The following is a 26,574-nucleotide window of genomic DNA, read 5'->3' as shown; positions in this document are numbered from 1 at the left end:
TCTACTGGCCAGGGATTAATGCAGACATCACTAACCTTGTGTCAGAATGTGAAACATGTCCACGCAACCAGTCACAAAAAGAAATATTGATGATGCATAATCTTGTAAAGACTCCTAGTCAATCAAACCTTTGCCAATCAAAGGTTGGCATCGATCTATTCTACTTCCATGGTAAAGATTATTTACTAATCATCGATTACTATTTGAACTACCCTGAGGTGATAAGACTGCCCAATTCTAGTTCACAAGCAGTCATAAAAACCACCAAAGAAATGTTTGCCTGACATGGAATCTCGGTCACTGTTATGGCAGACAATAGTCCATGCTTCGACAGCTGTGATTGGACCGAATTTTCACAGCAATATGATTTTAAGCATATTACGTCAAGTCCATTACATCCGCAATCAAATGGAAAAGCGAAGAAAGGTGTTCACATTAAGAAGAAACTCAAGAAATCATTGGATTCAGGAAGCGATCCATCCTTAGCTCTACTCAGCTATAGAGCTATGCCATTAGCAACAGGTTTGTCACCAGCGCAACTGCTGATGAATCGACAACATTACCTTACTGAGAAATAGCAGATCCTGATACTGAACATGTTGTGAACAAGATGAAGCGGAACAAGAAAATGCAACAACAACATTACGACAGGACAGCTAAGGAACGAGTTAAGCTAGAACCAGGTGATAATGTCAGAGTACAGATTCCTACTGGGGGATGGTCCTGCATGGCACATGTGATTCGCCAGGCAGTTCTATACTCATATGTTGTGTTGGAAAATGAAGGTTCTATCTTGCAAAGGAACAGGAGAGTATGTGTAAAAGTGAAAGCATCTCAACCAATCTTTCAGAACATTGAGTTGGACACAGAACTAATCAAGTCAACTGCTACAACTTTGTCAGCATGAAAGAGAGATGTAGTCACATCGGAAAAGACAGAAACATCTGCTGCTGAACAACCCAGATTGAGAAGGTTGACTTGAACCAAAAAGAAGCCGGACAGACTCAATCTATGAACTGTAAAATGTTCAAAAAATTGTTAACACATAACGATATTCATTTACATGTATAAATGTTTGTAGTAATCTCCAAACATTTTCAAAGGAAGGGGGATGTAACAATATGTATATTGTAAAGAAGACAAAGGGTCAACAATTTCATGTTAATACTTCTCACCACCAGATGGGGATAAAGAGCAGTCATATAAATATCATCTGACTCCTGGGATTCTGGGAGAAGGTGTTTAGGCGTGAGAGAGATTAGTTGCATAGTGAGAGAGTTCTGTAGTTAGAGATATCATATAGTTTAGTTTAGTATCCTTTTACCAAGGAACTTGTTCGAATCTAATTTAAACAGTGTAAATAAATCAGCTTTGTTCATTTACTTAGCTTGATGTTCTTTGTTCAACACCACGTACTCAAGACATCCTGACAAACAAAACAGAGAACATCACAAGGATGGTGAGTGACTTGGAGAGGAAACTGCTGGTGGTCGTGTTCCCAGGTATCTGCTGCTCTTGTCCTTCTGGTAATGGTCAGGGATTGGAAGGTGCTGCTTTAGGAACCTTGGTGAGTGTAGCCTCTTGTGATCGTGGTCCTCTATTTGCATTTGGAGAACTGCCAGAATACCAAAAGAAAGGCACCTATAATAACGAGTAGTTTGGCTCAAGTTCACTTTGCAGTTGATTAGAAAGTTTGCACAAATTTGGTGCAGATTATTCAATCAAGTGATCAAGACATGGTCAGACGTGAGGACATGGTTCCATCTTGGAAGATGATGGACTACGCCAGGGTGATGTCACTTCTGTATTGAACATCATTTGTTATGGCTGTGGAGACTGGGTGATGAGTGGCAGTCTTTTCCACAACTCACACAGATGCACAGTATTGACTTGAAGTCAACTGATGGTTTCTCTTTCCTCTCTTTTCTGCCATCTGGCATTTCTTTTATCCTCTGCTTTTTCCGTGCCTTTCCTGACTGCTTGTCTCCAAGCACTCCGATCAGCAACAAGGACTTGCCAAGCATCAACTCTGATCCCTGTCAGCTTGAAATCTTACTTCCAGACATCCTTGTATCACAAACGTGTGAACCTGTGGGTCTTGTGTCATAGCAAGCTCACCATAGAGCAGATCTGTGACCATCATCCAGCTCACAGGTACCAGCCAACAGAGTCACTGCTGACACAAGACGGCAAACATGCTGGGATCCCCGCACACTGGTTTACTTTCATTTTTGGCACTGTGTCTTGCCAAGAGATTGCCAATATTTATCTGAGGCAGTGGTTGTGGAAGCTGCTCTGCTGTTTTTCCTGGTTGGCATAAGTTGTCCATGCCTTGTTACTTTAAAGGAAGATGCTGAGAACATAAGACTTGTACGCATGGAGCTTTGTAATTTTGGTTAATTTGCTGTTGGTCCACATTTGTCTTCTCAACTTTGATATGACAGCTGTGGTCTTGGCAATCCTGCTGCTGAGTTCAGCATTGAGGGGCAGGTTTCTGACAATTGCTGACCTAAGGTACGTGAAGCTATCGACATTCTCCAGAGTGAGGTTGTCAATGTTGATGGACAGCAGAATCTCTATGTCCTGGCCCATAACTTAGAACTTCTTGATACTGACTGTCAGTGCAAATTCCTTTGAGGCGCAGGAAAATGGACCTACAAGCCATAGCGAGTGAACTTATGGGATGCCAGCGTGAGGTAATCAGCATGTAGAAACCCACAGACTACGATGTTGTGCATTCTGGTCTTAGTGTGCCATCTTGCCAAGTTGAACAGCTTACATTCAGCTCTGGCATGTAGGTAGAATGGCGGAGCAGACTCGATGGGCCAAGTGGCCTAATTCTGCTTCTATGTCATATGGTCTTGTGGTTTTACCTCTGCTGACAAGGTCAAAGGCCTTGGTGAGGTCTATGAAGGCAATGTAGAGTGGTCTGCGTTTTTCACATCACTTCTCTTGTAACTGTCGGCATGAGGAAATCATGTCAGCTGGTGATCTGCCAGCTCAGAAGCCACATTTAAGACTCTGGGTCGATGATTGATGCCGGGGTCTGCACGGTAGCCTTGTGGATAGCAGAATTGCTTCACAGCTCCAGGGTCCCAGGTTCGATTCGGGCTTGGGTCACTGTCTGTGCGGAGTCTGCACATCCTCCCCGTGTGTGCGTGGGTTTCCTCCGGGTGCTCCGGTTTCCTCCCACAGTCCAAAGATGTGCAGGTTAGGTGGATTGGCCATGATAAATTGCCCTTAGTGTCCAAAATTGCCCTTAGTGTTGGGTGGGATTACTGGGTTATGGGGATAGGGTGGCGGTGTTGACCTTGGGTAGGGTGCTCTTTCCAAGAGCCGGTGCAGACTCGATGGGCCGAATGGCCTCCTTCTGCACTGTAAATTCTATGATCTATGATCAGTCTGCAATCTCCTCTGAACAAGGTGGGAAGACTTTCCCACAATGCATAACAAGGAGATTCCTCAGTAATTGTTGTAGTCACTGCAATCCTTTTGTGTTTGCACAAGGTGACTACTTTTGCATCACAGATGTCTTGAAGCATAAATTTACACCTCCAGCAGAGACATAAAAATCTATGGAGATGCGGCCGAAGTGCTGGTTTTCCACTTTTGCAAACTTCAGGTGAAATGCCATGGTTTTCTGGGCTTTACACAAACAAGATGGTCAGTGGCCTTATTGAGCTCTGCTATGAGGGTTCACTGTCCAGCTCAGCCATGATAGGAAAGTCTGGAATGGCGCTGGGAGCTTCTTCAGTGACAATAGTCTTCATTGCATAAAGTTCTAGTGCTCCACCATCTTGCCAATAGCCTGCTGTTTTTTCACTGTTTTTACCTTCATGGGGGTAATTGGATTGCTTCTTATTGGCCTGTTGCTTTCTTGATTCCTTCGTACATCCTTCTCGCATCCCTGGGTTCAGCAGTAGATTGAACGCTGTTGCAGAGCTTCAGTCAGTATTGTTCAGCACAAGGCCAAACTGTCTGTTGGGACTTGGTTCTGGCCGCTCTGAGAACATCTTGATTTTGTTTGCTGGGGACTTGTTTGTAGTTCATGAGGGTTCTCCTCATGGTTGCAGCAACTGGTTCCATTTCAGTTTAACAAGCCTGAAACCATCATTCCTCTGACTTATTTCCCCCGCATAGTGAATGCAGAATTATAGAGGGTGTTGAGTAAATGACCCCACTTTGACACTGCACTGTGACCTTGAGCATTGCTTAAAAAAGGGCCTGAACAAGGATGTTGAGGAACTCCTAGGTCCTTTCCGGGCCAGTGGTACAGTACGTGTAGATCTGATGATGACCTTTCTTCTTGCGGCCTGACCTTGCTGCACACCAGAAAGTGGTCAGGGATGCGATAGCTACGAATGATGAGGACGCGTTTGAGGGTTGGATGTCTGGTGATGATGGGATCCAGCTGGTGTTAGTGGCGTGATCTCGGATGTCTCCAGGACACCTTGTGGCACAGCTTAGTTTGGAAGTAGCTGTTTGTCACACTCGTCCATGGTAATAGCATAGCTCCAACACCTTCTGTCCATTTTCATTCATTTTGTCAATTTTCTGGCGTTGTATGCACATTGGCTAAATTGTGTAGTTGGTGCCTATTCTTGCATTTAAGCTCCCTGAAGATAGTCTCTCATACCTGGGAATTCTGCTGATCATTGCCTCAAATGCCTCATAGAATTGAGTCTTGTCATCTGGAGCGGCAGTGAGTGAAGAGGCGTAGATGCACGTGATTACATAGAACATACAGTGCAGAAGGAGGCCATTCGGTCCATCGAGTCTGCACCGACCCACTTAAACCCTCATTTCCACCCTATCCCCGTAACCCAATAACCCCTCCTAACATTTTTGGACACTAAGGGCAATTTAGCATGGCCAATCCATCTAACCTGCACGTCTTTGGACTGTGGGAGGAAACCGGAGCACCCGGAGGAAACCCACGCAGACACGAGGGGAATGTGCAGACTCCGCACAGACAGTGACCCAGCGGGGAATCGAACCTGGCACCCTGGTGCTGTGAAGCCACAGTGCTAGCCACTTGTGCTACCATGTAACATAGCTACCATGTTGATGTTAACAGAAGCTGTGCTTGAGGAAAAGCAATGTGTACAAAGTCATTTTGAGTCTTCTGTGGAGAGGAGGGGGATGGGGATTGTGGGGGTGGGACAATCACATGTTCAATCATCATGAGTAGAGCTTATTTCACTGCAAATCCAACTGCATGCTCAAGTGTTGCCCTGCCAGAAGAACATGTAGTATTTCTCTTTATGGGATCCACTTTGAGTGAGCCTATTTTTTTGCAGCACAGAAATGTCCACATTGAGCTTTGTAAGTTCTTTGTTGATCGCAGCTATCTTGCAAGTGTCATCAACCTGCAGAAGGTCATTGCTCAGGCCAGGACGCATGGTCCTTATGTTCCAGCTTGAGATGTGAAAGACTGGTATTTTCCTTGTTGGGTTTGTCTTGCCCGGTGCATAGATTAGTGTTATATTTTTGTTGTTAGCCATAAATAGGAAAAGAAGTAGAGGTGCCACACTCTAAGTTCGTAAAAACATAATGCACCGTTTGTTTAGAGATGTTGCTTCTACACTGTAAGATGATGAACTGAAAGCCCTCGCAAATACTCTGCTGATGTCACTACAGATTATGTGACGTTCCACCAACAGGCAGTATTACTTGAATACATAACAGCCCTCCCACTTAACTCCTTCAGCGATAACAACTTTTCTTTTAAACACTTTAACAACAGACCCAACTAAATATTAATTACATGACACCATTATGTTACCTAGGAGGCCATTCAGCCCATTGAGTCTGCACAACCCTCCAAAAGAGCACGCCATCTAGACCCACTCCACCATCCTATGCCCGTAACCCCTTCTAACCTTTGGACACGGAGGGGCAATTTAGCATGGTCAATCCACCGAACATCTTTGGACTATGGGAGGAAACAGGAGCACCCGGAGGAAACCCACATAGACACGGAGAGAAAGTGCAAAATCCACACAGACAGTCACCCGAGGCTGGAATTCATCCCAGGACCCTGGAGTTGTGAGGGAGCAGTGCTAACCACTGTGACACCGTGACACCCCATTGCTCCTTCAATGACTCCTTTCCGAAGTAATCTTTCAAGTTCTTTTTCTACTTTTGGTCTGATGGCGTATGGTACAGTTCTCGCTTTGAGACATTTAGGCGCACTGTCAGGCTTGATCATGAGTTTAATTTCAACTCCAGTTATTGAGCCCACTGATTCTTCAAATGCCTTTACATACTTGTTCAGAAGTTGTTGCAGGCCACTCTTTGAATCAACTAGTTGGTTCCCGACTGCCCAGTTGAGTTTTATCTTTCTCAACCATTAACTACCAAACAAGGCTGGAGAGGCAGATCCCCTTTTTGACCATTGTTGCTCTGTTTATCTGGTTATAAATATGGCAGTCAATATGGTCGCCTTCCTTAATCCTAATTCCGTTTGCTTTAGAGTCACCAGGTATCTCTCGATACCACCACAAGGTTCAAACCCGAATACTGATCAAAGAGCCAATACACCAGTTAGTTAGTTCAAAGTCAATACTATTTATTTACACACACAGTAATATCTACTCATGCACAACAGTACTACAAACTAAACTATCTCTAACGCTAACGCCTATACTTAACTTTGGGTGCCCACCTAGTCAGAGGAACAATGGCCGTTGTTCGGATCTGAGGCTGTTGGGTTCGAAGATATACAGGAGAACAGCTAAGATCGTCCGTCTGGTAGCGAGCGTTGACCTTGAACTTACTTGCTTCTGGTGATGCTGGTGGATGGGTCTCTCTGCTTTGAGAGCCAAGTCCAAGAGAGTGAATCTCTCGTGGGGATTCCTTCTTATACTTGGAGGGGCTTTGCGCACTTTTAGGCGGGCCTTAAACTTGGATCCAATTAATTGGGCCGCTTCTCGATCACTGTTATCGATCTTGACCCATAAAGGGGTGGGTGCCCTGATGGCTGGGCATGTCTTAGGTGGCCATTGGCCTTGCTTTGTTTGTGTCTTTCTGGCACCGGGATGTCTGCAATAGTATCGGTTACCTGAGTGTCATTCCTTTGTTTCCCGGAGATGGGCCATCAATATGCTAATCAACCCATAGTTTCAATTCCATCTGGGAGCTGTTTCCCAAATATACATTCAGGCTCTGTGCCTGCTTGTTTTCTAGCATTGTCCACAGTTCCCTATATTCTTTGCGAGCATCCATTTTGTATTCTGAAAGTGCCATCCCAGATAGCTACACTCCCTCCGAAGTGTGAAGGATCATATTACTGCTTCTTTGTTCTCTTCCTAAGTCGAGCACCCGTAAGCAGGGACAGGCTCTACTCTACTCTGTCCTATGGATTGGAACTTTACCTAAATTGTTTTATATACACACAGTATTATAAAATTCTACAGGGCGCTATGACATTCATGCATTACAAAATAAAAACACGGGAACCTCTAACTATTCTTATCTAAACTATCCTTCGTCAAGTAAAGGAATTTACAACACTATAAACTATACAGTAGCAGCAATACAGGTCTCTGTAGCTTGGCAGTCAAGCACAGAGTTTTACATCTTTTTATTAGCACAAACAAACAAAACAATCGATGCACTTTAATTCACTTGAAGTCCGAAAATAGGGGGTCTGAAGGTATATACCGGAATGCAGGAGGCTTTCCTTCGCCATTTCCTAATTCTCAGTGTCTGGTTGACACTGCAGAGTATTGCAATAACTAGTAGTGCTTCTACAATGTAGGACAGGGCACACCAGGTGATGAACTTGTCACACCAGGCTGGTGTATCAGTTACTGTCTTTGGATGTAATGTATGGCAGGGATGGGAAACATTTACGGCCTGTGTGGTAGGGGTCAGGGGGGTCACGTCCACGCGCAACTGGAGGGATCCCGCGACGATCCAAATGTAGACCATGATGTTTGTCTTCATGTTCTCTTTCTTCCGCGGTCTTCCTGTGGCTTCTGTGGTTCTGGATTTCTGTGGACACAAGCATAATATCTGTTATTATCTTGCTTAAGATCTCATATGTCTGTCTGTCCTTTTATTATCAATTACCCATTATAATTGGTCACCGTATTGGACTCCCTCATTTTTTTTTAAACCAAATATTTTGGGACAAGACATCCGAGAAGAAAATACTGTCACGGCGCGAGCAGTCTCGCAGCCTGTGCGATCGATGCGGTGAATGTACCATCCCAGTGTTTGAGGATGTAAATAGCATATGGAGAGCAACCTAAGGGTCGCCGTAAAACAAACAAAAGAGTTTTGAACCAAAAGTTCCGAATGGGGTGCTTATGGGGCCGTGGCGGGTAAGAATGAGTGGAATCCCTGGGTAGGGCGGTGACCAGTGCCGTATGTGCATGACCCGAGCATAGCTGACTAGATGGGAGTCCTCAGGCAGGGCGGGGACCAGTGCCGTTTCTCCACTGCCTGAGGGACCGGACAAAAACGGTAAGAATTTGTGTTGCCGTGGACGTTGCCTCTCGTGATTACCTTCAAATCAGGAGTTATGATCGGTTGTCTGCCGACAAACTTGTTCCTTTAACTGCCAGTGGGCGTTAAAAGAGTGGTGGCGTGGGGCCATGAAAAACTTTAAGTGGGCAAACAACATTCAACATTTACAGTAACAAACATATAACGTAACACACAAACATAACAAAATTCGTGCAGGTTCCATCAGAAAGGACACCGTAAATCTCCATCGGTTCTTTTTTACTATCATCTGGACACCTCATTGCTCTATAGCGAACAGAGTCGCAAAGGGGTTCATCTGGTGGGAGTCAGACTCTAAGTCATCATCTTCTCCCGGTTGCCATACTCGTGACTGGAGTAGTTGTGCCAAAGCTGCTTGGGGTGAATTGGGGTCCATCTCATCATTCCGGATGAGTCTGAACGAATTATCTCGGTTCCAGTGTTTTGTGTCGAGGTTGGAGGTGGTAGGGGGCAATCCACAATCGTCGGGCAGTGGGTCTGGATCAGGGGCTTTAATGTACGTGGTCTCAAAGGGGTTGCTGGAATCTTGTTTGGAGTGGCTGGGAGTGGGGCCTGGTGCAGGGGTGTAATCATGGCGTGGTGGCATGGGGCTGTCGCTGTCACCGTAAAAAAAGTGTTTTGAACCAAAAGTTCCGAATGGGGTGCGTATGGGCCGCAGCGGGTAAGAATGAGTGGAATCCCTGGGTAGGACTATTGTACCGAGGAAGGGAGAGGCGGGGTCGTGCCTCTGGGGGTGGAGTCGAAGTAGTGTCTGAGGATGGTCTCGACTTGTTGGGTGAGGGTAGGAATAGGTCGTCCGTGGCCAGGGCGTGTTCATCTGCTGCTGCAAGTGAGATGTGGTATGAGTGGTTGTTCTGTGTGCCATAAGCCTTAAGCTGGTTTATGTGAAACCATGCAGATTTGCCATTGGGATAGGTGATTTTATATACCGAGGGGCTGACGTTATCAGAAATGGAGTACGGTCCTGAAAATTTGGGGGAAAGGGATGAGCTGGGGTTGTATAGGGATAGCATGACCTGCTGCCCTGCTACAAATTCTGTGGCGTGTACTGTCTTGTCAAAGCAAACCTTGCTTTGCTTCTTGCGTGTCCTAAGCCTAACAGCTGCAGCGAGCTGGGCTGCTTTTACATTCTCGACAATCTGCCGAACTGCTTTCTCATGAGTGAGGGCGGTGACTGTGGGGCTGGCCAAATCCAGTCCTAAGAAATATTCTGTCCCTTTCATGGGTCATCCTGTCATGAGGGTGAGGGGGGTGTATCCTGTCGACGTGGATACCGTGTTTCTTATGAACATTAGTGCAAAGGGGAGAACTGTGTCCCAGGTGCTATTGTACTGTTGCATCATTTTCCTAGGATCGCTTTGAGTGTCCTATTTATTCTCTCTACTATTCCGCTGGATTGGGGGTGGTATGCAATGTGGAATTATTGTTTGATTCCGAAAATTGTGAGGACGTTTTTCATCACTCGTCCTGTAAAATGTGAGCCTTGGTCGGACTCTATGCTGCGGGGAAGACCCCATCTTGTAAAGATGTGCTGAGTGAGATCTTGGCTGTCGCTTTAGTCGTGTTCGTTCTGGATGGAAAAGCTTTCACCCATTTTGTGAAGGTGTCGATGACCACCAACATATACTTAAAACCATTCTTGCAGGGGGGTAGGGGTCCTATACAATCAATCTGCACATTCGTCCAGGGGCCATTAACAGGATGGGCGTGACTAAGCTGACATTTCCTTGCATATCTGTCCGGATTGTTCTGGCCGAAGATTAAACAGTTTTCAATGTAGTGCGTTACATTGGCTTTTAAATCAGGCCACCAGCAGAGAGGTCTGAGGTGGGCGAGGGCTGCTTCTTTGCCTCGATGTCCATGGTTGTCAGAGAATTGACAAATAATTTGGTTTCTGTCCTGACTGGGGACCACATAAATATCTTCTTTTAAAAGTACACCGTCATGTGTTGTCAACGTGTTCTTGTATTTATCGTAGGGAGCTGCGAAGTTGCCTTTTAAAACTTCCCTGAGCTGATCATCTTCTTTTTGGGCCTTTGCTAAATCCTGAATGTTGGTCTGTGAGACCTGAACCGCGTGTACTGGGGCACTCTCGGGAGGATTGCAAAAGTGACCGTGTCTGGAACCTGCCTTTGCTAGGGCGTCTGCCTTAACGTTACCAGGGGGGGAAGAACAATGCTGGCTATGAACTTTAATAATGCCATATTTCTGATCTTTTGCTGTCTTTAGGATATGCTGGTGTAATGGGGCTGAGGGAAGGGGTTTTCCGTCTGCAGAAACAAAACCTCTAGATTCCCACAGTGGTAGGAATTATGTCAAACTATTACAGACATATAAACTGTCGGAATATGTGTCGGCTGGGGTCGGGAACGAGTCGAGGTATTCTACAATATATGCTATAGGCTACTAGTCTTCTGCCTGTGAGCCTAAATGTCCGGGAAATTTCAAAGATATTTCTTCTAACGCGCATCACTGCGCGTCCTCTACATATATACTGCAACCGGTAATCCTTTTTCCGTTCAAAACTGTGGAGGAGCCATCCACATAAATCCTAAGGGGTGTGCCAATGTCTGTGGGCTGGGGTCTCTGGGGTGTAGTACCTGGTTTCGGGGAAGCTGACTTTGGCACAAAGGGTCCTGTGCTGTGTTTGGTAGAGATAATTTCACATTCATGTGGGGTGCCGGCATAGCGTAAATTGTCTGCGAGGAAAGTGTGTGTTTTTGTCCTCTTTACTGTAATGTTCCGTCCTTGTAAGAGAAGGGTCCATTGGGCTGCGCGAATTTGGCTGACTGTGCCATCCTTTAGTCTACCATCAAGTGTTGGGGTGTGCTCAGTTAAAATGGTGATGGGGTTGAGTCCTGTAATGTAGGCGAAGTATTGGACTGCCCAAAAAACTGCGAGCAGGCAGAAAATCCTTGCTCAACTGGATCAAGTACTCATGAGGCATTTGCAATGGGGCCTAAACGATCGTGTCTTTCCTGGAGGAGCACGGCTGAAAGGGTTCGGTCGGTGGTTGCAACTTCAATTGCGCACGGGGAGAGTGGATCTGGGACCTGTGCTGAGGGCTCGTTTTAATGCATCCACGGCATCCGTGTGCTGTGGAAGCTATTCCCATGGTGCTTGCTTCTTTAGAAGTTCGGAGAGGGGGGCTGCTTTTGTGGCAAAACCATCGATGTAATTCCTACAGTAGCCAACCAGTCCTAGAAGTGACCGGAGGGCTGTGACATTATGGGGCAGGGGTAATTTGACAATCGAGTCGATTCGTTTCTGCTCGATCTCGCGTTTGCCATGGGTGATCACTGTTCCTAAGTAAAGTACTTTTTCTTGTAGAATCTGGGACTTTTTGGGGTTCATTTTACATCCAATTTGTTGAATAAGTCCTAATAGTTTGGCGAGAAGCGAAATGTGCTCTCCCTTAGTGTCCGTCTGTAGAAGCAAATCATCTATATATTGGACCAGGCAATCGGGTCGGGAAAATTTGGCTAAACCATTCGCCAGCTGTCGGTGGAAAATGGAGGGGGACTTGTGGAAGCCTTGTGGAAGGCACGTCCACGTGTATTGCTGTCCCTGGAAGGTGAAAACAAATTTATATTGGCACTACTTTATCCAATGGAATGGACCAAAAGCCGTTGCTAATGTCCAAAACCCATTTTTTTTTTGATTGGAGTCCCTGTTTTAGCATTGTCTCGGGACTCGTGGCTACGGTGGGGGCTGCTACTGGGGTTACTTTGTTTAGTTCCCGATAATCAATGGTCAGTCGCCATGATCCATCGGGTTTCCTGACGGGCCAAATTGGTGCATTATTTGTTGAATCTCCATGTGAATGGAATACGCCTTGGTCAAGCAAACTCTGGATAACTTTTGAGATTTCTCCCTCTGCTTCTTGGGGAAAACCGTCTTGCTTTGGGGTCGGGACCTGTAATATTCACTAAGCCAGCGATCTTGCCACAGTCGTGCTTGTGCTGTGCAAATGCTGCTTTGTGTTGCTGCAGGACTTCCCTAACTTGTTTGTTCTGGCTAATGGCTCGAGGGTCGAACCAGAAGTCTCCTACTGTGCTGATTCTGTTTTCGTAGTCTCCAACTGTGCGCTTGGCGGGGGCTCGTGCTGCCTTTGCCATTCTCCACACACATTTGTTTACTGGGTCGAATGATAGATTGTGGGAGCTCATAAAATCGATACCTAAAATGTGTTCAGCTGTCTGGGGTAGATCGACTAGAACTACGGGGTGTTTAGTTTTAATGTTCCCTATCTGAATCGCTACAGGGGCTGTGATGTGTCCCTGCTGTAAATGCCCTGTAAAACCGCTGAGAGTAATGGTGTCTGTGGTGGGCCATATGTCTCGCTGAAACATTGTGGAGGAGTTGAGCGCGGTGCGGGACCCTCCTGTGTCCCAAAGAAATTCTACGGGGTGTTCCTGGACTGTGCCTGCCACTACCGGTATTCCGGACTTGTCCCAAAGGGTGTCGCAGGCCCAAGTTGGGGAATCCGAACACCGTCAATCGGTGCCTTTCATATCTGCGTTATCGGAAAGGGCGCTAACACTGTGAATTGGCTTGGCCCTATTCTTATTTAGGGTGCCTGTCTGCTGGTTTCGCTGCTGTTGCTGGGGCGCATTGCACTCTCGTGCGTAATGTCCTAACTGGCCGCAATTATAACATTCTTGGGATTTAATTTGCTGTGGGCTGTTCCTTCCCTCATTTACCCATGCGGGGTTCTGGTGTGTCCTAACTGGATGCATGTTCGCATCTGAAAAAATGAAAATGAAAATGAAAATGAAATGAAATGAAATGATAATGAAATGAAATGAAATGAAATGAAAAGAGCATCTGCCTGCTCTTCCTCTGCTTTACCATAAGCTGATTTTCCCTGAACGGACTGTTCCCAAGTGCGGGATAATCATTTTAGTTCCCACTTCTCATTGTGGGCCTCGTCTGAGGGGTCGTAATTTGTGCAAGCTCTCTGTCTTGCTTCTGTCGCATGAGAGACTAGAATGCGGGTCCATTTGGCCATATTGTCTGGGGTCGAATGGGCGCGGGCTAACTCTCCAAATACCGCTGTGAAATGAATCCACAGCCATCCAGCAAACGCTGGGGGGTGCTCTGTCATTTTTTGCCTACATTTGTTTAGGCTTTCTACGGGGTCCCCTTTGTTGTAGCCGATCGCATCTAGGATCGCTGCATGCATTTCTTGGAGGGTGCCTCCTCCTACATTCTGTGGGTCGGGAAGGGCTGCCACGACTGAGGGGTCGAGGCTCAAAACTGTGAGCTTCACTTGCTCTTTATTGTCCAGGCCGTACATGGTCGCCTGTTGTTTTACTCTTGCGAAATAATGGTGGGGGTCCAATGTGGGGAGGAACTGTGTTATCTTGTCGCACGCGTCCCTTAATTGAGTGACGGTTAATGGGGTGGTGTACAGAAAATCTGGGTCTCCGTTTGGCCCTGCGCTGTGTGGTGTCAGGGTTCATAGGGTTGTGTTCTGCCTGTGCAGTCGGGGGTGGGGGTGCTTTCCTTTTCTGTGGTTTGTCCTGAGTACATGTGCCATGTACATATCTGTGGGCAGTCTCATTTACCTCATGCCAATCGGGGCCATTTTCTTGGTCTAATTGGGGTCCAAACGTGTTCTGGAATCCATTTTGTCCAGAAAGCAGAGATTGCTGGTCTGCAATTGGCTTTCGACATTTGGCGCGATCTACCGAGCTCTGCCTTTGTTCTGTCGTGGAACTGTAGAGTGCTCGTAGGGCTGCTTTTAAATTGTTACATTGTTTCTGTAACTGCTCAACTTGGTGTTCTGTTTCCTCTCTTACCAACACCGCGCGTTGCGTGTCTTGGTAGGCCTTGTCATATTGTGACTGAAAGCTGCTTAAATGGGCGAGACAAGATTGGTGTGCCCATTTGACATCAGCCATCTCCTTGTCCTTCGCTGCTAACTGCTCTCTCAGTTCCCTGTTTTCTTTCTCATACTCACTCACGTCTCCTTCACTATTCTTATCTCTCTCTTCAATCTCTCTGCGGAGCGTCCTCACGACCTCCTCTGTGCCTCGCAATTGTGCCAAGCAGGACACGATTGCCATCGGCTTACGAGCTTTCCCTAAGATCTTCTTATGGATCTCTGTCAGGTTCTCCCACCAAGTATGCCCTATTTCAGCATTCTCACAAAATTCACTCCAAAGGGGCCATCCTTTTCCTTTGAGATATTTTCAAATCTCCTCTTCCCACACGGGACACTGTCCTACTCTACTGGTCGCTGTGACCTCGAATTCCTGGGGGTTCATAAGGCGTTCCATTGCCTTCATTGCCATTTCTATCACTATCTCTGGGGTTTCTACCGAATTTGGAACAGGGGGGAATAAAGTGGTGATGTAAACACGGGTACGGCTTACGCTATTTTCCGCTATCTACGCTATCTACAAAGCTCCCGACAGTTTTACGCAACAAAATCTCTCAGGTTTACCTTATATCCCTGTTAGTATGCATGCAAATAACACACTTCTGAATCTTGGTGGTTTGATCAGTATTGGTTTTACACTTGTGGTTTTTCTTTTTCCAATTGGATTCTAATTCAAATTTGGGTTCACTCGGAGTGACTAGGCCACTTCCAGGTCGAGTCACACCAGAGTCGCCAGTAATGTTGCTCTGTTTATCTGGTTATAAATATGGCGGTCAATATGGTCGCCTTCCTTAATCCTAATTATGTTTGCTTTAGAGTCGCCAGGTATCTCTCGATACCGTTACAAGTTTCAAACCCGAATACTGATCAAAGAGCCAATACACCAGTTAGTTAGTTCAAAGTCAATACTATTTATTTACACACACAGTAAGATCTACTCATGCACAACAGTATTACAAACTAAACTATCTCTAACGCTAACGCCTATACTTAGCTTCGGGTGCCCACTTAGTCAGAGGAACAATGGCCGTTGTTCAGATCTGAGGCTGTTGGGTTCGAAGAGGTACAGGAGAACAGCTAAGGTCGTCCGTCTGGTAGTGAGCGTTGACTTTGAACTTACTTGCTTCTGGTGATGCTGGTGGATGGGTCTCTCTGCTTTGAGAGCCAAGTCCAAGAGAGCGAATCTCTCGTGGGGGTTCATTCTTATACTTGGAGGGGCTTCGCGCACTTTTAGGCGGGCCTTAAACTTGGTCCCAATTAATTGGGCCGCTTCTCGATCACTGTTATCGATCTTGACCAATAAAGGGGTGGGTGCCCTGGTGGCTGGGCGTGTCTTAGATGGCTGTTGGCCTTGCTTTGTTTGTGTCTTTCTGGCGCCGGGATGTCTGCAATAGTATCGGTTACCTGAGTGTCATTCCTTTGTTTCCCGGAGATGGGCCATAAATATGCTAATCGACCCATAGTTTCAATTCCATCTGGGAGCTGTTTCTCAAATATACATTCAGGTTTTGTGCCTGCTTGTTTTCTAGCATTGTCCACAGTTCCCTATATTCTTTGTAAGCGTCAATTTTGTATTCTGAAAGTGGCCATCCCAGATGGCTACATCATTAGCCTCCACATTTGCCATTATGCATCCCTTTAGTGGCACATCCTTCGGTCGACATTTGGTGGCTGTAAAGTTAGATGTTTTAGTTTCTGACTGTATATTATCTCAGGTGCTAGTGCTACTGCAGCACCCATATCCACTTCCATCTTGATTGTATTTTCATCAAGTTTTCGGAATACCCAGAAGCATTGTTGATCACCTCCTACTGACAAGGTTGAATTCTTGAAGCTGATTTAGTATATTGCCTCCTACATAGGAACGTAGGAATTAGCAGAAGAAGTAGGCAATTCAGCCCTTCAAACCTGCTCTGCCATTCAATCAGATCTCAGCTGATCACTTCATGATCTCAATTCCACCTCCCTGCCTATTCCCAATCTCCCTTTAAATCATTTTTAAAATCAGAAATAACCCCCTTTAGTTCTGTCACTTAACTTGTAAATTTAACAAGTAGATTTGGCTATATTTTTCTTGGTACACTACTTTTGTGCTGATAAAGATTGACATGACCAATTTGTCTTGGAAATGTGGCACAATATTTCACTTATTCTCCTTCCTCCTGCTGAATGTCCCACTTGAATACAACAATGACATGGTGGATTTTTCTCAGACTTACTTTTTGCAGCCTCTATCTTATGAACATTTGCTAGAACATGAATCAACAAGTTCAATGGAATTAGCAATTTCCATAGCAGATTTAAGTTAAGGCACCTTCACTCAACAGTTTCCTTTGGATGACTTCATTTCTGATTCCACAGACCAATCTGTCTCGAAGTGTATCATCAATGTGTGACCAAATTCACAGTATATTGCTAATTTGTGTAACATAGCTACGAATTGCAAAATGCTATCCCTTTCCTCTTGACCACGGCAATGAAAACAGAAGCTTTCAACTATCGACAGTGGAGAGGGAGAGAAATATCCTTCCAAGATTGTCATTAGCTCTTTGTAGGTCTTTTCTCCTGGTTTCGTTGGGTAGATGTGGTGAACCACTGTATTAGGGGATGTAAGGTAGGACCTGCACTACAGGTTCGCCGGTAGCTCCTGCCGACTGGCTCCGCCCACTGAGAACTGTATAAATATGCATGACCTCCAGTGCCCTGCCATTTTGCCAGCTACAGCAGGGGGCCACACATCTGACTGTAATAAAGCCACAGTTGTACCCAACTTGAGTCTTTGTGCAATTGATCGTGCATCAGTAGACTAGATTTTGTAATAACATTAATGTTTTTCACCCAACCAAGCTGAGGAAAGTCAAACTTTGCAGGTTTCCAGATGTCTTATTTGCTTCAAGATACAATTTGAACCTTCCTTCATAAGAATTTCATATCTCATAATCCTCATCAAACACGTTCATAGCATCAATGTTTACCGCCATTTTTTGGATCCCAGTTCCTTAATCTGCACTCCTTCAGCCTTCAGCCTTTCTCCCTTCCATTTCTTTTTCAAAGCAAGCAATATCTTAGCCCACAAGCAATCTCCTCACCCACAAGCAAACTAGTTCTTCCCTTGCCCGGACAGCAGGTCACAGAGTGAGCAACTTCCTAGGTTCCCATTCCCTCAGCCCGTTTACAGTGAAGGGTTTATTTTGAGATTTTGCGTCTACAGGGTAAGATGGTGAACTGAAAGTGCACACAAATACACCACTGACATCACTACAGATCACGTGACATTCTATCAGCTGGTAGTATTACTTGAATACATAACAATTAGCAACCCACCTGGCCACCTGAGGGTCTTGTGTTGGTTGTGATGCCGCCCTGAAGCCTGTCCAAAATATTTGGTGGTTTTAACTTTACAGTTGTGGTATTTTAAGACATAACAACACAAATTATCCGCAAAATTCATGAGCAACATTTTTCTTAATCTGTAGTATTTTCTAACTTGGATGCACTTGTGCTTTTTAACCCAATGCATCTTTGATGGGCCTCACCGCCTCCATTCTCCAGGTGAAGTGGTAAAGTTCCTAAAATCCATCATCTGATTGTGCCTCTTCAAATAAGAATGTGCAAGGTGTACGGGGAAAGAGGCAGGGGACTGTCTCTAAGCCATGATGCTTGATTGGATATGTGTACCAGTGACAGCTACATTTTTATAACTGGGGGATCGCTCCAAGTGTTAGCTATAAAATCTCTTATATGATGTGATCTCTGCCCCAGACAAGAATTGGTTCAGCTGACTGGTGAAGGTGCAGAGAATCAGCCAGCAATGCTTTCCAGAGGCAGGGGTGGGGGTGGGGAATCAGGACACCCCAGTCTACTCCTACTCTTGCAAAGTTTAAACTTGTGTCCTCCAATCCTCCGCAGTGTGTGAATCTATTAAGAGGGATGCTGTCCAGCCCCTGTATTAGTGTAGTCTTCCCTCAGTTTGGCGGCGCCCATTTAAGACAGAGATGAGGAGGAATTTCTTCTCTCAGAGGATAGTGAAATGGAATGTCGGCCTTTATTGCGAGGCGGATGGAGTATAAAGGTCGGGAGGTCTTGTTACAGCTGTACAGAGAATTGGTGGGTTTCCTCCGGGTGCTCCGGTTTCCTCCCACAGTCCAAAGATATGCAGTTTAGGTGGATTGGCCATGTTAAATTGCCCCTTAGTATAGATTAGGTGGGGTTACTGGGTTACAGGAAAAGGGTGGAGGCTCAAGTAGGGTGCTCTTTCAGTGGGTCGGTGCAGACTCGATGGGCCGAATGGCCTCCTCTTGCACTGTAGAATCTGTGATTCTTTCAAATAGCTGCAATCTTTCAGAAGCATCCACTCCAATTAATGATGATTTCTCACCCCCTACCAACTCAAAGTTGATGGGTATCTCTATTTTCCCATTCTTAATAAGAAGTCAGCAGGACCCTCTTGCGACTATCTTGTTACCATTGTAATGTTCGAGCCTACAGGTGGATTGTTTTATTAGTGGTTTTTCAATGGCTTGTTTTAAATATCTATAGGTGATAATATTTGTGTGCTCTTCTGTGTCAATCGTAAATGGTATAATTTCTCCATTTATTAGTAATGACAGTCCACTCCTTAATTATCTTTGAGAGTGCTTTTACTGGTCTTTCCTTTCAATCCAGTAAATCAATCTGAGTGATAGCTTCCATCATGAAGGTATCCAAAAGTGAATATGGCGAGTAATCCTCCCTATCTACTATGATGTTGGATTTTGTCTCTGCACTCTGTACACTTTGGATCCGTCTGAAATTACTATAGGAGTTTTTAAATTTGGTTACTAGAACAGTTGCTGATAAATGACACTGCTACAAAGTGGTTTAGTTCACCACAATTGGAACAATGTTTCCCTTTCACCAGACATTTTGACTGTGGGCGTGTCCACAGCGTGTGCATCTCATCACACTCCTGGTGTCACTTTCAAAATGGTCGCCGGCCGTTGTACACAGTTTTCTTTGCTGCGATCCAGCATTAATGGTGTCAGCCAAGTTTCCCGACTTCATGTTCTTTTCCTTTGCCAAGAATTTGGCATATTCACTCGATGCCTGTTCGCTGGCCTTACACACATTAATAGTGTCTTCAATCGATGAAACAGGTCTTCTTAACATTTTTTCGTACAAATGTTCACCATTTATCCGAAACACAACTTGATCCCGCAGCATAGAATCGGAGGCTGAGGAAAAATTACAGGACTGCGCTCGCAGCTGTAGGCTGTGATAAAGGAATCTACTGACTCTCCCCTTAACTGCAGTCTTTTCCGAAGCATGTAGCGCTCATAGATCTCATTCACCTGTTTCTTACAGTGTGTATCAAACTTTTGAAGCACCATGCTGTTTTATTCTCATCTGCACTGAATTCAAACAAATTACCCCGATCTAATGCTTACGGTCCAGTTAAAGCTAGTAGGAGTGCTATTTTCCATTGGCCTGAGGCATTTTCAAGCGTGGAGGCAGAAATAAAAACTTCAAACTGTTGCTGAAAGAAAGCCCAGTTTTGGCATAGTTTACCTGTCTTAAAGTGGTCAGGCTTCTTGAGACCTTCCATCTTCTGATCTGTCTTTACCGTAGATTGTTTCTGAGTTGTAGCTTCTTGATTGATTCATCAATCTCCAATGCTATTCTAACCTAATCTAACTTGTATCTTATAAGGAATAGACTCCTGGGGCGAGATTCTCCGACCCCCCGCTGGGTCGGAGAATCGCCGAGGGCTGGCGTGAATCCCGCCCCCGCCGGTTGCCGAAGTCTCCGGCACCGGATATTCGGCCGGGGTGTGAATCGCGCCGCGCCGGTTGGCGGGCCCCCTCCGCGCGGTTCTCTTGCCCGGATGGGCCGCAGTCCCGCCGCTAAAATGCCTGTCCCGCCGGCGTAGATTAAACCACCTACCTTACTGGCAGGACAAGGCGGCGCGGGCAGTCTCCGGGGTCCTGAGGGGGGCGCGGGGCGATCTGGCCCCGGGCGGTGGCCTGGCCCGCGATCGGGGCCCACCGATCCGTGGGCGGGCCTGTGCCATGGGGGCACTCTTTCCATTCCGCCTCCGCCACGGTCTCCACCATGGCGGAGGCAGAAGAGACTCCCTCCAATGCGCATGCGCGGGAATGCCGTCAGCGGCCGCTAACGCTCCCGCGCATGCGCCGCCCGGAGATGTCATTTCCGCGCCAGCTGGCGGGGCACCAAAGGCCTTTTCCGCCAGCTGGCGGGGCGGAAATTCGTCCGGCGCCGACCTAGCCCCTTGAGGTTGGGGCTCGGCCCCCAAAGATGCGGAGCATTCCGCACCTTTGGGGCGGCGAGATGCCCGACTGATTTGGGCCGTTTTGGGCTCCAGTCGGCGGACATCGCGCCGTTTCCGGAGAATTTCGCCCCTGGTACCTGTGTTCTTTATGTTGTTTATGTCAGGATGGTTAGCGTAGTGTTCACAAAATTTAAACAAAGCTATGATTTTATTTACACTACTGTAACGAAAAGGGTTCCCTTTACTCCACAACAGGCTGGTATTGGGTGTCACAGATAATTGTGGGTATCTCTCTCCTGCAGGTGTTGAAACCACGACCCGGACGTGTCGCCCTGGGGCAGCTTCGCAAGAGAGAGGGGACACGTCTCACTGTTTATACCTAACCAGTGAGGTTGTCCTTCTGCCACACCAGTTACGTTTGACTGCCACCTACGCCTGTGTGAGTCTCTCTCCTGTGATGGTGAAATGTCACCCGGAAGTGCCCCACTAGTGCAACTTCACAAGAGAGAGAGAAAGAGGGATCACTGTTTATTACTGACCAGTAGCCTCTCTTGAGTGAGCGTGTTCAAAGCGCTCAGATTCCCTTTTCTGGTCCTTGACTATGGGATTATATCCTGGCAATTATTGTGACTTGACCAGGGCGGACAGTGAAAGGAAGGTGAGACCACAATAATGGTAGTTTCAAAATAATTGATTTATTCAAGAGAAATTAAGTCTTCTGCAACTCAGATTAACCCACACACACAAACACCGATTATGAAATCCTGGGCGCAATTCTCCCATCGGGAGACTAAGTCCCGACGCTGGAACGAAACACTCCGGCGTTGGAGGCCGCTCCCAGCCCCCTATTCTCCCGCCCCCGGGGGGCTAATAGCAGCGTTGCGTCATTTACGCGTAAATGACGTGGCGCCGGCGCTAACCCGCGCATGCGGAGTTGCCGTCCTCCCCGACGTCGCCCCGCAAGAAGATGTCGGATGATCTTGCGGGGCGGCGGAGGAAAGGAGGTCCTCCTTCAGAGAGGATGGCCCGTCGATCGGTGGGCACCAAACGTGGGCCAGACCCCTTTTGAGACCGCCCCTAGTGCAGGAATCCCCCTCCCATCCCCACAGGCTGCTCCCCCATAGTTCCCGTGCTATTCCTGCCGGCAGCAACCAGGTGTGGACGGCGTGGCGGGAAGCCGTCGTGTTGGGCAGGCCGCTCGGCCCATCCGGGCCAGAGAATCGCCGCTCTCCCATTACAAACAGCGAGTGGCGATTCTCCCAGCGGCCAGCCGTGATTCTCGCCGCGCCGGTTTGGGGGGGTGGGAGAATTGCGTGCGGGTGCTGGGATGGCATGGCAGGACTCGCGCGGCGCCCCAGCGATTCTCACACCCGGCGTGGGGGGGGGGGGGAGAATTTCCGCCCCATGTGTTAAACAATAGGCTAAATGGCACATCGTAAATTCTTACAACTTACACAGATTTACTTTAGCGCCCGCAAACACAGATATACAGATATATTCACTCACCCACCCCAAACCTCAACAAGCTATACTCATTGGGAGTTTTCTGTGAGCTGGAGGAATATACTCACTGCTCCAGGGACAGGATAGTTAAAAAAAACGTTGGCACAGATTTCTTTAGATCTTCTTCCAAGCTGGCCGGTCCTTGCGGCTATTGCTCCTCCGGTTCTTGTGGTCTGTTTTCAGCAAGGCGAAGCGTGTGTCCGCAGGAGAGTAGAGTTCTCTCAACAGTTCCTCAGACTTGACTTTTTAAGGGCAAAACCCTGAATGGGTCAAATACTGACCCTCTCACAGGTGAGTTCCAGGACAAAGGAAGCCTTTCTGATTCTTGACAGAATGGAAGTGATCAAGTTCCCCAGTCAAAAGGTGTCATAATGTAATTTGATTTTAATCAGTGCCCTTACAAAAGCTTGCAATGTCTCTGGTTTCTGCTGGTCTCTTGACAATGGTCGCTGGAGACAACTTTAATTGTTATCGCATTACGGTATTGTGTTTCCGTCTGGCCAGGGCAACAAGTGCTTTGCATTTCAACTGTCCCTGGTCTCTTGACAATGGTCGCTGGAGATAACTTTAATTGTTATCCCATTAAGGTATTGTGGTTCCTTCTGGCCAGGGCAGCAAGTGATTTGCATTTCAACTGCCCCTCTTTGAATGAGATTGGGCCGTTTCATGATTCATGGCCTGTTTGTCTTGATTCAGTTGTCTGCCTGCAGACCTGGTTTGTACAGCAATCTGTCCATTTAAAATGGAATGTCCTGTTCCAACATGTCGAGTTCATTTTGGTCCTTTGATGAGTTTGCTACAACTTACACTACTAAACTGGGATTTGACACCTAGTCCTTAAGAATACACAGTTGATCAATAACATCTAACTACTCATTTACTGCTGATCTCACTATTAGCATAAACTATAATCTAACCTTAGTTGCACTATCTGCTTTTCTGATTTTCACTAGGTAACTCCTGCATACATTCCTCCCCTAAGGTCTAGCAGCCCTGCCTTATATAGTTGTAACTATAACTCCCTCTAGTGGCTGCTCTCGACACTACATTAACCTTTGCAATGCTGATAGTTATAATAATACCACAGTCATTTGGCAGAATATCTCATTGCCAGAGTTTCCAAACAAGCACCAAGATGTAGCTTGAGTGGTGCACTCCCCATCAGAACCTTCATGTATGCCTGAAGCCTCTGCACCACCTAATGCTGTCCCAAAGCAGCTGTGATGGGGAAGAGACTAACATCTCCCTCAGGAATGTGCCATTGCAAAAAAGGGTCTGAAAAGGGATGCAATGGTTTTTGTCAAGGTTCATCCTGTGCAGTTCAGGGACACAGGACTCTGTGCTCCACGGGATGTTCCCAGGGACACATACCGAGACAAATATCAACCACAGCTGGAGGATTATCAACTAAGTGAAAGACACTTTTTGGTCTGCCTGAATCTTACTGGCCTTCCAGTGCAAGAGTTATTCATGACCGAGTGTTGTAAACTGGCACATTCTAAGAGGCAGAACTACATGCTGAGGGAGGCAGTAAAGCTTGGGGCATGTGCCACAAATGGCACAATGGAAAAAGGTAATTATCTCAGTCCTTTCAGCCATAGTACATAGAGGGGCTGGAAGCCACAGCACATCGAGGGACTGGAATCTGTGTAGAACCCCTTGGGCTGGCTGCTGAACATTGAATGTATCTGGTAAATATCACGGGCAGAATTCTCTGATAATGGGGGTATGTCCCCACGCCCGCGAGAAAACGGGCGTGAATCACTCTGACTGCCGATACAGGGCCCTGCATCTCCGGCCGCGGGTCCGCTCATGCGTGCGGCAGCCTCCTGTGGCGGCAGCCCCGTGCAACATGGCGGACCCACACAGTGGACTGGCCCAGAAAATATAGGCCCCCCCAGATCGATTGCGTCCGCCTATCGGTGGCCCCTGATCGCAAGCCTGGCGATCCTGGAGGCCCCATCTCCCTGCCCGCCACCAGGACGGCCACGGACTGGGTCCGCAGCCACCGCTCCGAGTTCATGTCGTGTGGAACCATGAGTGAACCACGATGGCGGGAACACGGCCAGTTGTTGGCGGAAAATCGCCGCAGGGACTCTTTCAATGGCCTCCGACCGGCGCCGCATCGACCGCGCGCATGTGACTGGCGGCAATTCTCCCCCGGAGAATTGCGGGAAGTCATTGGACCCGATTGCGGGTCTGACACCCCCGTGCCGAGCACGAATTTGGCATGGGGGCCCCACATGTATCACAATTGTCAGGGCTTGTCAGGGTGCAACATGCTCCATGAGAAAAATATAATGTTATTGCATTCCATAATTACCATTTTGAAATGTTTTGAAATGTCCTTTTAGATATTTTATGAATAAAACATATTTTTGGAAAAAAAGGATGTGAGCATTGGCCACATGGCCAGCAAGAGCTGTCATAACCAATGACACTGTCTTTCTTCAGGCAATTTTACTGACGTATTTAGAATGATTTTAATACTTGTGATTCCCGTCTGAATTCTTGTGTTTTATTTTCAGGGGAAGGCATTGACAATTTCTGGAAAGTTCTTCATGAGGGAAGAAACTGTGTTGTAGATATTCCACCAGATCGATTCGATACTAAATTCTGGTATGACACAGATGATAACAAAGCTGGAAAAATGATCACAAAACGCGGATGTTTTATCGAAGGGTAATGCTGCAGAAAATATTCTACAGTAATAATGTCAATGATCAGAGATTATAAATCAATAAAGCATAATCAGCCAATTGAAATGTTTTATTCTTAATCTTGAAATCCATTTGAATTCGGAGGTAAATGCAGCAAACGTTTGACTCAATTAAGAAATCAAAGAATGTAACCATAAATGATCATTAACTCAAATCTCTCTGTCTGTTCCTGTGCCAATTAGTTAATATTGCCTCTCCTTCTCTACAAAATACATCTCTTCACATTTCTCTCACATTTCTAATCTGTCTGCATGGGGTGTGGGGTGTGGTTTCTGGGTTTAACATCAGCAATAGAGCCACAGAAACTCTGGAATAACAATAAATACCATTTCTGCCATTTTTCCTGAGTTTTCACACTCTTCAGCTGAAATTATATCCGAAGAGCAGGAGAACATTCCACCCATTGTAAATTCACCTACATGTAGTTAATGTAAACTTGTTATTTTTAAAAATTCACCAGGTTTAATGAATTTGACCACAAGTTGTTCAGCATTAACCAAACAGAAGCCAACAGTATGGATCCACAGCACAAACTTCTGTTAGAGTGCACATACAAAGCATTTGAAAATGCAGGGATGCCTATGGGAGACATCAGTGGCAGCAGAACAGGAGTTTTCATCGGTGAGTTCCATCTGTTACATGGAAACAAACCATTCTGCCCCTCAAACTTGTTCAGCCGTTCGACTGGATCTTGGCTGATTTGTATTTCAACAACATTTACCCATCTTTCATAACTTTTGATACCCTGACCAAACAAAAACCTAACTCTTGAAAATTTCAGTTCACAAAGCATCCATGCAGCCTGTTGGGGAAGAGCATTTACACTACTCTTTCGATGTCCATCTGCACATTTACTTAATGCTAGTCCACAGCTACAAAAAGAATCAAAAAGTTTAATGTGTGAGCACAGATATACTCCTCATCAATATTCCTCAGTAATATATGACACTTTATTCTTGGCTTTTCTTTTAGGACTTACAAATCGTGACTATGAAGGAATTTTAAATAGTGCTGCCAACAAAATCACCCATTACAATGGGACAGGGACATCAATGAGTATCGCAGCAAATAGGATTTCTTTCGCTTTCAACCTTACAGGACCATCATTGGCTATCGACACAGCATGCTCATCATCCCTTGTTGCTCTACACTCTGCTTCTCAGGCTATGAAACAAGGTATGGGAAATTATTTAACTTTTTAATAAGCATGTAAAAACCGAGGAAATAGGAGCATGAAGAGGTTATTTGGCCCCTCGAGCCTACCCCACCATTCAGTAAGATCATGGTTTATCTGAATTTGGCCTTAACTCCACTTTCCTCCCTGTTCCTCGACCCCCATAACCTTTTGATTCTAGATCAAAAATCTATATTAACATCGAGAAAATGCATTTTACTTATCCGCCTAATATGTATTTTGGTGCCAAGACAGGGTGGTGTATGAGCATTTCAGCAGCAATCCTAATTTCATACAGAGGTCGGGATTCTACTGGCCTCCCAGCCATGTGTTTCTCAGCAGCGGGAGGCGGCGCACCGTTCGCTGGTGGCAGGATTCTTTGCTCCCACCGTTGTCAATGGGAATCCCCATTGAAGCCACTCCATGTTGCTGGGAAACACACAGGCAGGGGTGCACCTCGGCAGTGGCCCAGAGAATCCCGCTGTCAGCAAACGGCCAGAGAGTTCCA

General features: G+C 46.3%; 1 protein-coding gene across 2 annotated transcripts in view; it reads left to right on the top strand.

The window, feature by feature from the left end:
* Positions 1–26,574, top strand: part of LOC140424874 (phthioceranic/hydroxyphthioceranic acid synthase-like) — a 235,605-nt gene that overhangs the window by 191,873 nt on the left and 17,158 nt on the right. Inside the window, exons 4-6 of one of the 2 annotated variants that reach the window (XM_072508411.1) lie at positions 24,701–24,854; positions 25,353–25,513; positions 25,865–26,068. In XM_072508411.1, coding sequence (XP_072364512.1) covers positions 24,701–24,854; positions 25,353–25,513; positions 25,865–26,068 — 519 coding nt within the window. Of the gene's footprint in view, positions 1–24,700; positions 24,855–25,352; positions 25,514–25,864; positions 26,069–26,574 lie in introns of those variants that run through there. The other variant, XM_072508412.1, reaches the window with a different exon arrangement.

This window comes from Scyliorhinus torazame, chromosome 6 (genome assembly GCF_047496885.1).
Source record: "Scyliorhinus torazame isolate Kashiwa2021f chromosome 6, sScyTor2.1, whole genome shotgun sequence".
In the NCBI taxonomy this organism is placed as follows: Eukaryota; Metazoa; Chordata; class Chondrichthyes; order Carcharhiniformes; family Scyliorhinidae; genus Scyliorhinus; species Scyliorhinus torazame.
Note: the sequence above shows the minus strand (reverse complement) of the source record. Positions and strands in the feature narration are given on the sequence as shown.